Here is a 12,926-nt window from a genome sequence, read left to right on the forward strand (position 1 = left end):
CCTTGCACATGCAGAGCACCCATGCCTTTCTGCAGCACTTGTACAGCTGAGACTCAGGCTTGTATTACACCCGTAGAACTGAGGGGCCAGAGAAGACAGCAAGGGTGATATGCTTACAGAGCTCACCTGGCGGAGGCTCGAAGAAGGCCTCCTGCTCCTCCTCAATGGGCTCTGTGTCATTGTGGGCTGTCCGTTTGTGCATGGCCAGTGTGGAGATCTGTTTGTACGTCTTCCCACAGTGGTTACAGTTGTATGGTTTAGAATGAGTGTGAACAACATGGTGTTTATACAAACTGGAATATTCTGTAAACCGTTTGTCACACCCAGGAACTGTACAGACATATGGCTTTTCTCCTAAATAAAGAAGACATACCAAAAGATCAGTTTTTACACAGGTAGACAAAGTTACTCCACAGCTGAAGGATGGGACTTCTAAAAGTCAACAGGCAAATCATCTGTCATTATAACTCAGCACACATGATGCGGAACTCAATCCCTAGCACAGGGGAGTGTGAGGTGCCCCTTTTCATCCTAAGAAGAAATAGCACTTAAGAAAAATTCCCTATGGTTTTAACTTGGCTCAAAAGTAGTCTGAGTAGTGGGAGAGATGGTTCAGAGGTTAAGGGTGCTTGCTTCTTTTCCAGAGGACTAGAGTTCAGTTCTCAGCACATATGGTGGCTTACAACCAATTGTAAGCTCATTTCCAGAAGACCCAATACTGTTTTCTGGTCTACACGATCACTACACTTCTGTCCTCTCCTTCATATACATAATCAAAAAATAATATCTTAGCCGGGCTGTGGTGGCGCACGCCTGTAATCCCAGCACTCTGGGAGGCAGAGGCAGGCGGATTTCTGAGTTCGAGGACAGCCTGGTCTACAGAGTGAGTTCCAGGACAGCCAGGGCTATACAGAGAAACCCTGTCTCGAAAAAAACAAATCCAAAAAAAAAAAAATCTTTGTGGGGTATGTGGCACACAACCATAATCCCAGCACTTGGGAGACAGAGGCAGTTAGACCTCTGTGAGTTCAAGAGTAGCATGGTCCACAGCGTGCATTCTAAGCCAGCATGGGTCACAGTGTGAGTAAATACACATGCCACCAGGCCCGACTCCATCTATTACTGAACCTGAAACTCACTGATTTGACCAGACTGACTGACCTCCTGTCATTGCTGCCCAAAGATAGGATAACAGGCACATTGTACTGTGCTCAACTTTTCTATGGATGCGTGTATGCTTATATGATAACTGTTTATCAAGGGAGGCAGCGCTGCAGCCATCACAGTATCTGGTATTACAGTGTCTGCATGATGAGTGTTTATGAAAGGACGTGGCTCTGTAGCCCATCAGGGTATCTAATACTATAGTGTTTAACCAATGCTTTCAGTTTGGGGACTAGGTGTTAAGAAGAGTTACAAACTAATCTTTTTTTTTTCTTTTTTTCTGAGACAGGGTTTCTCTGTGTACCCCTGGCTGTCCTGGAACTCACTCTGTAGACCAGGCTGGCCTCGAACTCAGAAATCTGCCTGCCTCTGCCTCCCAAGTGCTGGGATTACAGGCGTGCGCCACCACAGCCCAGCTACAAACTAATCTTTAACTCTCCTTGTAAATTAAGAAAAAATTTGCGATGGGCAGTGGTGGCATCTTGAACTCACTGTGCAGCAGAGGTTGGTCCTGAAAAAGATGAGAAGTGGCCGGGCGGTGGTGGCACAGGCCTGTAATCCCAGCACTCTGGGAGCCTGGTCTACAGAGTGAGTTCCAGGACAGTCAGGGCTATACAGAGAAACCCTGCCTCAAAAAAAAACAAACAAATTCCAAAAAACCAACCTCCCCTCGACCCAAAAAAAAGATGTGTACAGGTGTGCCTCTGTGTAGGTATATACATGAGTACAGGTGCCCAGTGGAGCCAAGAGGGCATCATTGCCCCTCAAGTTAAAGTTAAGCAGTCGTGAGCCACCTGATATGTGTGAGTGGCGGGAACCAAACCCACGTCCTCTGCAGGAATAGTACTTGCTCTTGACTGCTGAACAGCTCTTCAGCCCTTATAAATAAAAAGCAGTAACAGCAGAGATTTTTTTGTTTGTTTGTTTGAGACACAGTTTTTCTATGTAGCCCTGGCTGTCATAGGACATAGTACATAGAGCAGGCTGGCCTCCACTTCAGAGATCCTCTAGCCTCTTTCTCCTGAATGCTGGCATTAAACGTATGCACCACCACAGCCATACTTTATATATGAACAAAATACAGTGTAAAATTTAAAAAAAATTAATTATGTGTATGGGTATTTTTCCTACATATAGGCCCATGTACCAATTGTGTACAGTGCCCAAAGAGGTCAGAAAGGGAATCATTTTATCTGGAGGAGGAATTACTCATCGCTTTATCCTCCATGTGGGTGCCGGAACCAAGTCTGGGTCGTCTGAAAGAGCAACTTTAACTCTCTAGCCCTTTTTTGTAAGGTTTTAAAAATTTTGTTCATTTACTGGTTTTGTGTGTGTGTGTGTGTGTGTGTGTGTGTGTGTGTGTGTGTGGACTGTCTTGTCTGGCTTCCGTGGGAGAGGACGTGCCTAGCTTTGCAGAGATTTGAAGTGTCAGGGTGGGATGGATACTCAGAGGAGGGGGAAGGACTATGGGAGAGGGGCAGTGGCTATGTAAAGTAAATTAAGTAAAGAAGTAAAAAAAAAAAAATTAAATTAAAATTTATAAAAAGTTCTTATTTTGAGGGATGGCAGATGTTTTTGGTTTTTTGTTGTTTTTTTTGAGACAGGGTTTTTCTGTGTAGGCCTGGCTGTCCTAGAACTCTGGGCTAGCCTTGATCCACCTGCTTCTGACATGTAGTCAGAAGCCTCCCAAGACATGTAGTGCCACCACTGTCTGAGACAGGTGATTTTCAGCCACGCAGTGGTGGTGCACGCCTGTAATCCCAGCACTCTAGAGGCAGAGGCAGGCAGATTTCAGAGTTCGAGGACAGCCTGGTCTACAGAGTGAGTTCCAGGACAGCCAGGGCTACACAGAGAAACCTCGTCCCAGAAAAAAACAAATCCAAAACAAACAAACAAACAAACAAAAAAAAAAAAACCCCACAGAGAGACAGGTGATTTCTAAACAAGAAAATGGCTGTCAATTACAACTTGGAATATCAGCCCAACTGCTATTTAGGCTGCAGCAAAAACCACCACTAGGTAGTGCCAAACAGTAAAAAAGGGAGCACTCTCACTGTAAGCCCCTTTTTTCTACTTTGTTTTTAAGTGTCCACTGATGGCTGGCCTCACAGCCATTATATAGCTGAAGATGACTTTGAACTTCGGATCCTGCTTTTCCAGCTGCCGAGTGCTGGCATTAGGATGTACATAGCATTTTTCCTTCACGAGCTTTTGAGCTCCTGCCTACTGGCTGTACTGACTCACTTGTGGCATTTGATCAGCCTTATATAATACATTGCATTTTGTTGTTGTTGTTATTGTTGTTGTTTTCTTAAAGATTTATAATTAAAAAAAAAAAAAAGCCAGGCAGTTGGCTTTTAATCCCAGCACTTGGGAGGCAGAGGCAGGCAGATTTCTGAGTTCAAGGCCAGCCTGGTCTGGTCTACAGAGTAAGTTCCAGGACAGCCAGGGCAACACAGAGAAACCCTGTCTTGGGGGAAAAAAAAAGTTTATTTTTATTTATACGAGTTCACTGTAGCTGTCTTCAGACACACACCAGAAGAGTGCCATCAGATCCCATTACAGATGGTTGTGAGCCATCATGTGGTTGCTGGGAATTGAACTCACGACTTCTGGAACAGCAGTCAGTGCTCTTCTCTACTGAGCCATCTCTTCAGCCCTGTATAGCGTTTTATATTCTGAATCTTTTCCTTCCCTCCTCTTCCTTTCTGTAGTTCTGGGATCAAAAACTCATGCAAGTACTGAGGCAGTTACACGCCCAGCGGCAGCTCTGCCTTCCCAGTGCTGGGATTGAAGGTGTGCCCATCACAGGTGCTCATCAGGAAAGTTTGGAGCTGCTTAGCCTCTTCTCTTCAGGTGAGCTGGGAGGAAGAGAACAGCCTTGAAGGGCAGGGCAAGACACCAGCAGTCATTACCTGTGTGTATCCTCACATGGTTTTTATAATTAGTTGCGCTGGCAAATGCCCTCCCACATCCGGGTTCTGTGCAGTAATAAGGTCTTTCTCCTGTGTGTGTCCTAATGTGCACTTTTCTGATATTGGACGTTGTAAAGGATCGACCGCAGCCTTCAATAGGACACTTAAAGGGCCTTTCTCCTAAAGACACAAAAGGGAATAAATTAAACGGTGCAAAAAAAAAAAAAAAGGTACACAGAGATGGGAATGTCACATGGCTGTCTCCTGTCTCATCACAGGGTCTCAAGTGCTGGCCCCGGTTTCCCTTCTAAGCACTACTGTGTGTCTGGAGAGAGCATCTACTCAAAATTTGGCATTCAACACTCATCAGTGACTGTGGCTTTCTAAGATAGAATCATCATCAAGTGGGCATATAAAAAAACTGAGCTGAGAAAAGCAGACTCCAAAATGTCAGAGGAAAGATAAAAGAAAAACAGGAACAAAACATAGGTTTGACAAGATGGTGTAATGGGTATAAATGCTGGCTGCTAAGCCAAGCTGACTGAGTTGGATCCCTGGAACCTAAAAGCTAGAAGTGGAGAATCAACTCCAGAAAAACTGTTCTTAACCCCATCATGCACCATTGTGCACACATGCGCACATACAGTGCAGTGTGTGAGCACATAATAATGAATACAAAAAATGGTTTTTGCTTTTTCTTTAATCTAGTGCCCCCTATAGAACATAGAACACATCAAAATATCTGCTGAACTCTCTCTCTCTCTCTCTCTCTCTCTCTCTCTCTCTCTCTCTCTCTCTCCTCCTCTCTCTGAGACAGAATCAATCAACCTCCGTCTCTTCCTCTGTGTCTCTCTGTCTCTCTCTGGTTTTTCTGTGTAGCCCTTGGCTCAGTAGACAATCTGGCCTTGAACTCAGAGATCTGCCTGTTTCTTAGTCCAAGTGCTGTGATTACCATATGTGACCTCAGATGTTTTCTTTACCAGCAGGAGAGGGATCCTGTACTTTAGGGTCGCTACTTATCAAATATATAATCCTAGGATAATAACCTCGTTACTCAGGTAATCTCTGAAACTGAGAGGGTTGGTGATTAGGCTCCAGTGTATATTTCTGGGGCTTTATCTTGGAAAGCACACATACACAAACAGCAAATTGGATGGAATTTTAAGAATTTAAGGTAAGGCCCTGATAATGACCTTCATCAGGGATACCATCCTTTCCCTCAGATTAAGAATTCCTGGCCTAGGGGCTGGAGAGAAGGCTCAGGGATTAAGAGTACAGACTGCTCTTCCAGAGGACCTGAGTTCAATTCCCAGCACCCACATGGTACCTATCAACTGTCTGCAACTTTGGTTCTAGGGTACTAATACCTAGAAACATAAAATAAAATTAAATAAATTATTAAAAATAATAATAGCATTCCTGGCCTATACTGACAATTCAAGCCTGTCATCCCAGAACTGGAATGGCTGGTGCAGAAGTATCATGACTCCAAGGTCAGCCAGGCTAGACTACATGATGAGATCCGTGCATCAAAAGGTAAAGAAAGCAGTTGCTGGTCTAATCAGACAGTCTGTTTGAACTGGTACCTGTATGGGTTCTGATGTGCTTCTGTAGATCTCCTGAAGTTTTGAAAGACTTTGTACAATTATCTTCTGAACACCGATATGGCTTTTCTCCAGTATGAGTTCTGAAATGACTTTTTAATCCATAACCTTTAAAAAAATTAAAAAGAAAATGTAGCCATACAATACTCCTCTAAATGTATTTTTGGAGATTAACCTATGGAAGCATAAAGTAAGCAGGAAGGATAAAATACTAGGCAGACATAATAGGATGACTATTTCTTTTTTCTTCTCACTCAGGCCCTGCTCTCTCCTGTCCCACTCGCTCGGGCCCAAAGATTTATTATTATATGTAAGTACACTGTAGCTGTCTTTAGACACACCGAAGAAGGCATCAGATTTCATTACAGATAGTTATGAGTCACTATGTAGGTGCTGGGATTTGAACTCAGGTCCTTCAGAAGACAGTCAGTGCTCCTAACCACTGAAACATCTCTCCAGTCCAATAGAATGACTATTAAGAACAGGTGAGGCAAGCTAGGTGTGGTAGCTCAGGCCTGTACTCCAGCATACGAAGGCTGAAATGGAAGGACTGTCATCAATGTGAGACCAGCGTGGAATGCGGTGTGAGACACTGCCTCAAAAACCAAACAAACCAAACAAAAATACTCAATATTAACAAAGAGTGGGTGCTTGAGAGACAGCCCATGGTTAGTACTCACTCACAGAGAACCTGGGTTGAGTTCCTAGCACCCCCCCTCCCCCAGGCAGAAGGCTTGATTCTTCATGGCTCCCTAGGCCTGTTTTAATTATCATCAGCATTTTTTTGGGGGGGGGGGGCATGGTGCATGGCAGTTTTACTGACATATTAGGTTCCAGACTGGCCTCAAATTCATAAGACATTTGCCTGCCTCCGCCTCCCCTGTGCTGAGATTAAAATCATATACTTTCACACCTAGCTTTTAAAAGCATGGCTTCTATTTTTCCTGGTAGAAGAAAACAGAGAATAGAATGAGGAATACCAAATATGGAGATACAGCTACATCGATGGGGAAAAATGGTAATATAAAAAGTGGTTCAGAGCAAGCAGGCAGGAGGCAATTAATTACAAGACTGAAGGGGCTGGCTGACTCGGCAGTTCCAAGTCTCTAGCAGCGGACATGGGTTTGGGTTTGGTTCCCAGTACCCACACGAGGTGGCTCACAACTGTTTCTGACTTCAATCCCAGGGGAACTAACCACGTCTTTGGGCTTGTAAGGGCATCTGCACATACGGTGTACATAAATTAATGCAGGCACACATACATACAAATAAAAAACTAATACAAGGCTAAAAACCTGGTCATGTGCTTTTTTGCACTCAGAAAATGGAAGGGTTTATTTCTTGCCCCTGGCTTCCTCTGGGCAATCCCACTGGAACTAAGAAGTAAAGAAAACTTGTTTTTACCTGTTGCAAATGCTTTCCCACAGCCTGAATGCTCACACTGATAAGGCCGGTCTCCTGTGTGTGAACGTTCATGAACCTGTTAGTAAAACACAAGCACAATTCTGTTTCCTTCACATGTCCTATAAGTAAGATGTTCTCAAGGTAAACCTACATTTTCCCTCTCCTAATAAATGGTTTCAGTTTTTCCCTCCTTTTTCTTTTATTATACTGGGGATTGAATGAGATGAAATAACTATTACTGAGCTATATCACTAGTCCTGTTGTATATTTTAAAGTAAAATAAAAAGCAAATTTTCTACAAAAACTTTAGGCCAATAATTTCTGAAGTGGACTCAGATGCTACATAGCACTAAGGAACAGGAGCATCTGAATGCTCTGCTCTCAGAGTGGCCACAGGCACTCCTAGGATACATAGGGGCCCAGGGACAGGCTTCCCAAAGTGAACTGTGGCATGTCAGACAGCCATGCATCTGAAGCAAGGCTACACTATGCCTAGGAGCCGTTTTGGGCACCCCCCCTCTCTCTCTCCCTCCCTCCCTCCCTCCCTCCCTCCCTCCCTCCCTCCCTCCCTCCCTCTCTCCCTCCCTCCCTCCCTCTCTGTCTATCTGAGCTGGAGTCCCATGTATCCCAGGCTCACCCAAACTCTCTATGTAGCCAAGGATGACCTTGAGCTCTTCATCCTCTCTTCCTCCCAATTACTAGGGTTATAGGTGTACATTTCCACACCCGGTTTGTGTGGTGCTGAAGATAGATCCCAGGGCACACCAGGCAAGCACTCTACTAACTGAGCTACATCTGCAGCTTGCATCTGCCTTTCTAAGCCTCAAGATCCTGTCTGTAAAGTGAGGTGCACTACCCACCGCTGGCGGCTGCTATGACACTTGAGTACTCCTTCAATGGCCACCATTCTCTGAACCTTTAATGGGTTAATTCTTTTTAGTGATTTATATCAACAGTATTAACTCATTTTCATACCCTGTCTATAACAGGATGTTACATTATAGACAGTGTCTCATGTATCCCAGGCTGATTTTGTAGTGAGAGTGACCTTAACCTTCTGAGGCATCTGTCTCCACACCTTGAGCATGGATTAAGGGCATATGCCACCATGACCTGTTTATGTGGTGCTGGAGAGTAAACCCAGGACCAGGCCAGCACTCTACTAAGTGAGTAACATCCCCAGCCTGAGATAACTAGTTTTTTCCTAAATTATTTTTATTGTATGTGCATTGGTGGTTTGCCTTCATGTACGTCTGTGTAATGGTGTCAGATATTAGAGTTCTAGACAGTTTGTGTGTTGGGAGCTGAACCTGGGTCCTCTGGAAAAATCAGTTGTGGGGCATAAAACCATGCCAGGAAGTTTGGTGAGGCAGTGTAGGTCAAGACCTGGAGACTGGGTGTGCACACACCTCCCCACCTCCCTGTTGACTCTGCTCCCTGCCAGACTCCCGACTTGGAACACACACCATGCTCCTCTCAAAGAGACGTGTTTGTCACACAGGCCCAAAACAGAGTTCTCCACCATGCTAATGAGGCACCTAGAGGCCTGGAGGGCATAGCCAATAAGCTTCCCTTCCCAGACAGTCATCCCTGCAAAAGCTATTTAATCTCAGGCCTGCCCTGAGAAGGGGGGTATGGTTTTATGCATTCATGTCCCACCATGACAATAAAGTGTTTAAAACCACGGGCTGTCTCTTTCCATCAAGATCTGCCATTGGTAGCCATGAAGAATGCCTTCTCCTATGAAGCCATAGCTTAATCTCCTGTAGAAGGCCTCTATTTGCTCCCAGCCACAACACTACCAAGCCTGCATCTGCCAAGCCAGGGACTATCATCTCTGCTGGGACAAGGTGGAGCTCCCTCAGCCTGGACACTGTCCCGAGCTCCTGCCCCGCCCCCCACTCCATTCTCTGTTCTTCTGTGACTCCCAGAGGAGCCTGGATGTCCAAGATTGAAACAGACCCAGGGACCCCAAGCCAGCTCCAGCTTTCCACATATAAGACTACGCTTTACCCCAGAGCAGAGCCTCACACTTCCCTACAGTCCAGCACCTGCCCCAGACGCATAGTGGGGTAAATGCAGTCCAACTCCCCGATGTCTGCTCCCCAAGCAGCTGACACACACAGCTCTGCCTAGAGTCCTATAAACAGCCAGTGCACTTGACCACTAAACTATCTCTGCAGCCCAAAGCTGACTAGCTTTATAGATAAGGGAAAATGAGGTATCAAGAGGTCACTCAACATGCTTGAATCACACATTGATAAATAAATACAGGAAATATGCACCAAGGCTACTGTTCCAAATATACTTCCATATACTGACACAAGGTAAGTTACTCATTAAATCTGAGCTATTTGTTAAAAGTCATGGTATATTCTACTGAGTTTTGTTGCAATTAAAAAAAAATGTTGAGGCTGGGTATAATAGCATATACGTTAAAACACCCTGCCCTCCAATTAATAAAAATATTGATGGGTATGGTGTCATATTCATATAACCACAGAAACTAAGAGGAAGAAAAGGGAAGATCCAAATCTTCCTGAGCCACTCAGTGAGTTTAAGGCCAGCGTGAACTACAAAGTGAGATGTATCACAAAACCAAAGATTGGCCAGGTGATGGTGGTACACACCTTTAATCCCAGCACCCCTTTAATCCCAGCATTTAGGAGTCAGATCTCTGAGTTCAAAGCCAGTCTGACTTACAGAGTGAGTTCAGTGAGTTCCAGGATAGCCAGGGTTATAAAGAGAAACCCAATCTCAAAAAACAAAAACAAAAAAAATTATGTTCTATAACTGAAATGTACTAATTGTATTAAATTTAATATAGACTATCTGCTAGGTAATATGCTGGAATTTGGGATACAGTGCTAAAGCATCCAAGCTCTTAGAGAACAGACAGTTGTTAAGTTTGTCCAGGCTGTTGTGTGTGTTAGTGTGAATGCATGTCAGTATCTTTTGAATGGGCATGAACAGGGATATCTAAGCTCAATCATGCAAGCACTGTCTGCCACCAGTGTGCTTGTGAGCCTGACACTTTTCTCCTATACCTTAAGGTGATGAGCTGTTGTATAGAGTTTTCCACATCCATCATATTTACACCGAAAAGCCTTTTCTCCACTCTGCTGAGATTTAGGAGTTACTCTCGTAGCATGTCCTTGTAAGACAATCTGGAAAAAAAAAATAAGACTTAAGGCACTCATACAAAATACAACAGATGAAACTACTATTTTCACAATACAAAAGACAAAATGGTATCATGAGCTATAACTCAGAACATCCTTATGTTAAAGAGTCTAGGACTTCAAGTTAGGAAGATTCTCTGTTCTAAGGCTTCTAAAAGTCAGTGCTCTGAAAGACTGCAGTTTGACCTCACACATCTATTGCTCCCTAGAAAACCCCTAGTGCACGTGTCTGTGCCATAACACATGTCTGAAATTCCAGACCTTAGGAGGCTAAGGCAGGAGTAGCATGGGCTTAAAGCCAAGCTGAGCTATACAGTAATGGTCTATTTAAGGTATTTAAAATTAAATTTCTCTTCTACATTGTTACTTCATGATATACTCAAGGGGTCCATCTCAATAGTTATACTACTTTTTATTAAGGGAAATAGAACCTTGAAATATTTTTTTTTTTTTTTCGAGACAGGGTTTCTCTGTGTAGCCCTGGCTGTCCTGGAACTCACTCTGTAGACCAGGCTGGCCTTGAACTCAGAAATCCTCCTGCCTCTGCCTCCCAGAGTGCTGGGATTACAGGCGTGCGCCACCACTGCCCAGAGAAATAATTTTAAATGTATTTTTCATTTCAAAGACAATGGTAGAGCAGGCATCAGGTCAAGATCCCTGGGGTAGGATCCCTGGGATCCTAGTCTACTCTTCAACAAAGGGTCATTTTTATGGATCAACATCATAAAAATGAAAACAACGACCTTTCCTCTAGAGCCTTTTGAAGATTACTATCTGTTTCAGAAATTGTAACACCCAGGGCTGGATCTTGCCTCACAGCATGAGGCCCTAAGCTCAATCCTTAGCACTGTCAACAAAACAAGTCAAACCCCAGGAATTCTAAAACCATAAAAGTTGAAAATAGGTTTAAAGAGATATGGTTCCAAGGTTAAGACTCACTGCGTTCTGCAGAGGGTCCAAGTTTGGCTCCTAGTACCATGTCAGGCTGTTCATAACCGTCTTTAGTCTTTAACTCCAACTGCGGGGCATAGCCCACGCCTCTGCACACAGAGGCACCAGTACTCACCACATATTACACGCCCAGACATCCAGGCATGCACACGCACATGCACACACAAAATTTAAAAGTTAAAACAAAACAAAACCCATTAAACAAACAAGCCTTGGCTTTGCAGACCTGCATCTTTTTCTCTTGCTCACTCTCTCCAATCATTCCCGTACTTGTTACCCCGTCACTGCCATCAATGGACACCTAAGGTAAGAAAAGAAGACTTTAAAAGGTTTCATTATTTATTTGCAGTGCTGGGGACTGAACCAAAGATCTCACACACATTAGATAAATATTTTACAAACCAGCTATTCCTCAGGCCCCAGTCTGGAATTTTGACAATGGTTTAGGCAGGGTGATATCTGCAAATTATTATTACTATTATTGTGTGTTTTAAAAATCCTCCCAAATTAAGAAGTAACAAACTGCCGGACAATGGTGGCACATGCCTTCAATCCCAGCACTTGGGAGGCAGAGGCAGGAGGACAACCTGGTCTACAGAGTGAGTTCCAGGACAGCCAAGGCTACACAAAGAAACCCTGTCTCAAAAAACATAAACAAAAACAAAAAAACCCAGGAAAAATCCTCCCAAAAGTATCAAACTTTATTTATTTATTTATTTATTTATTTATTTATTTATTTATTTATTTATTTATTTATTTATTATCATGGTGCTGGATATTGAACTCAAGGCCCCATATATTACCAAATTGAGGCATATTCGTGAGGTAGGATCTCATGCAGTGCTAGTACTGACTTCAGAGTGCAGTCAACACTCTATCAACTGAGATACACCTCTAGTCCAGAGATTGGTATTAAAATTGGAAAAAGTGCCACACCTTTGCTGCATACTGCTCCAAAGCACTAATGGTATCTGGGTCAATTGTGGCATCTCCAGTGTGCAGCCCTGCCACTGTCCCATCAGCCTGAATTGCCAAGATGGTATCAGACTGTGGGACTTGCACTGCATGGTGGATATAAGCTGTTGTGCCATCTTCCAACTGAACGGCCTGAAGTGAGCTCTGGTCATAGCTGTCTGAGGAAAAGGAAGCAGAAAGCATTATATTAAAAGCATGTTAGTCCACCAGACCTCTTGCCCTTCCCTTATAGCCATTGCTTCCCATTCCTTTGTGTCAGTCACCAATCCGCAGAGATACTTTCTACCATGAACCCATAGTGACCACAATGGGCTGGGATGCAGGTAGGTGATTTTATTGTCCTTCCTGCCCCTGATTCTGATCTCTCAAGACTTAAGTCTTCCTTCTAACACATACTGCTAGCAGAAGCCCCTCCCCCATCCTATCCTTACTTCCTGGGGACACTGCCTCTTGGTGCACACCCTGGTCCCCCTAGCTCTTTCCCATGGCCTATCTCAGGCTTTCCTCCTTTTTTGTATAACTGGCCCAAAGAGTACTAGCACTGCAGTACTCTCTACCAGGGATCCCACAGCACCACAACTGCATAGAACAGAGGCAACAGTAACCAAAGAACAGACACTCACCCAACAAACACAAGACTAATATCTAAATAAAAAAACACCCCAATATCGTAACTCCGGATGACTAGATCCAGCACAAAAATACAAACACAGATAAACCAGTAGTTGCAA

General features: G+C 43.9%; 1 protein-coding gene across 5 annotated transcripts in view; it reads right to left on the minus strand.

Moving 5' to 3' along the window:
* Nucleotides 1–12,926, minus strand: part of Znf143 (zinc finger protein 143) — a 40,195-nt gene that overhangs the window by 10,848 nt on the left and 16,421 nt on the right. For 3 of the 5 annotated variants that reach the window (XM_052201333.1, XM_052201331.1, XM_052201332.1), the window contains exons 6-12: nt 12,157–12,353; nt 11,447–11,521; nt 10,135–10,254; nt 7,088–7,163; nt 5,666–5,791; nt 4,080–4,259; nt 118–354 (exon numbers count right to left, since the gene is read on the minus strand). In XM_052201333.1, the coding sequence (XP_052057293.1) occupies nt 118–354; nt 4,080–4,259; nt 5,666–5,791; nt 7,088–7,163; nt 10,135–10,254; nt 11,447–11,521; nt 12,157–12,353 (1,011 nt within the window). The remainder of the gene's footprint in view (nt 1–117; nt 355–4,079; nt 4,260–5,665; nt 5,792–7,087; nt 7,164–10,134; nt 10,255–11,446; nt 11,522–12,156; nt 12,354–12,926) is intronic. The other 2 variants (XM_052201335.1, XM_052201334.1) reach the window with 1 other exon arrangement.

The sequence above is a fragment of the Apodemus sylvaticus genome, chromosome 1 (assembly GCF_947179515.1).
Source record: "Apodemus sylvaticus chromosome 1, mApoSyl1.1, whole genome shotgun sequence".
NCBI lineage: Eukaryota > Metazoa > Chordata > Mammalia > Rodentia > Muridae > Apodemus > Apodemus sylvaticus.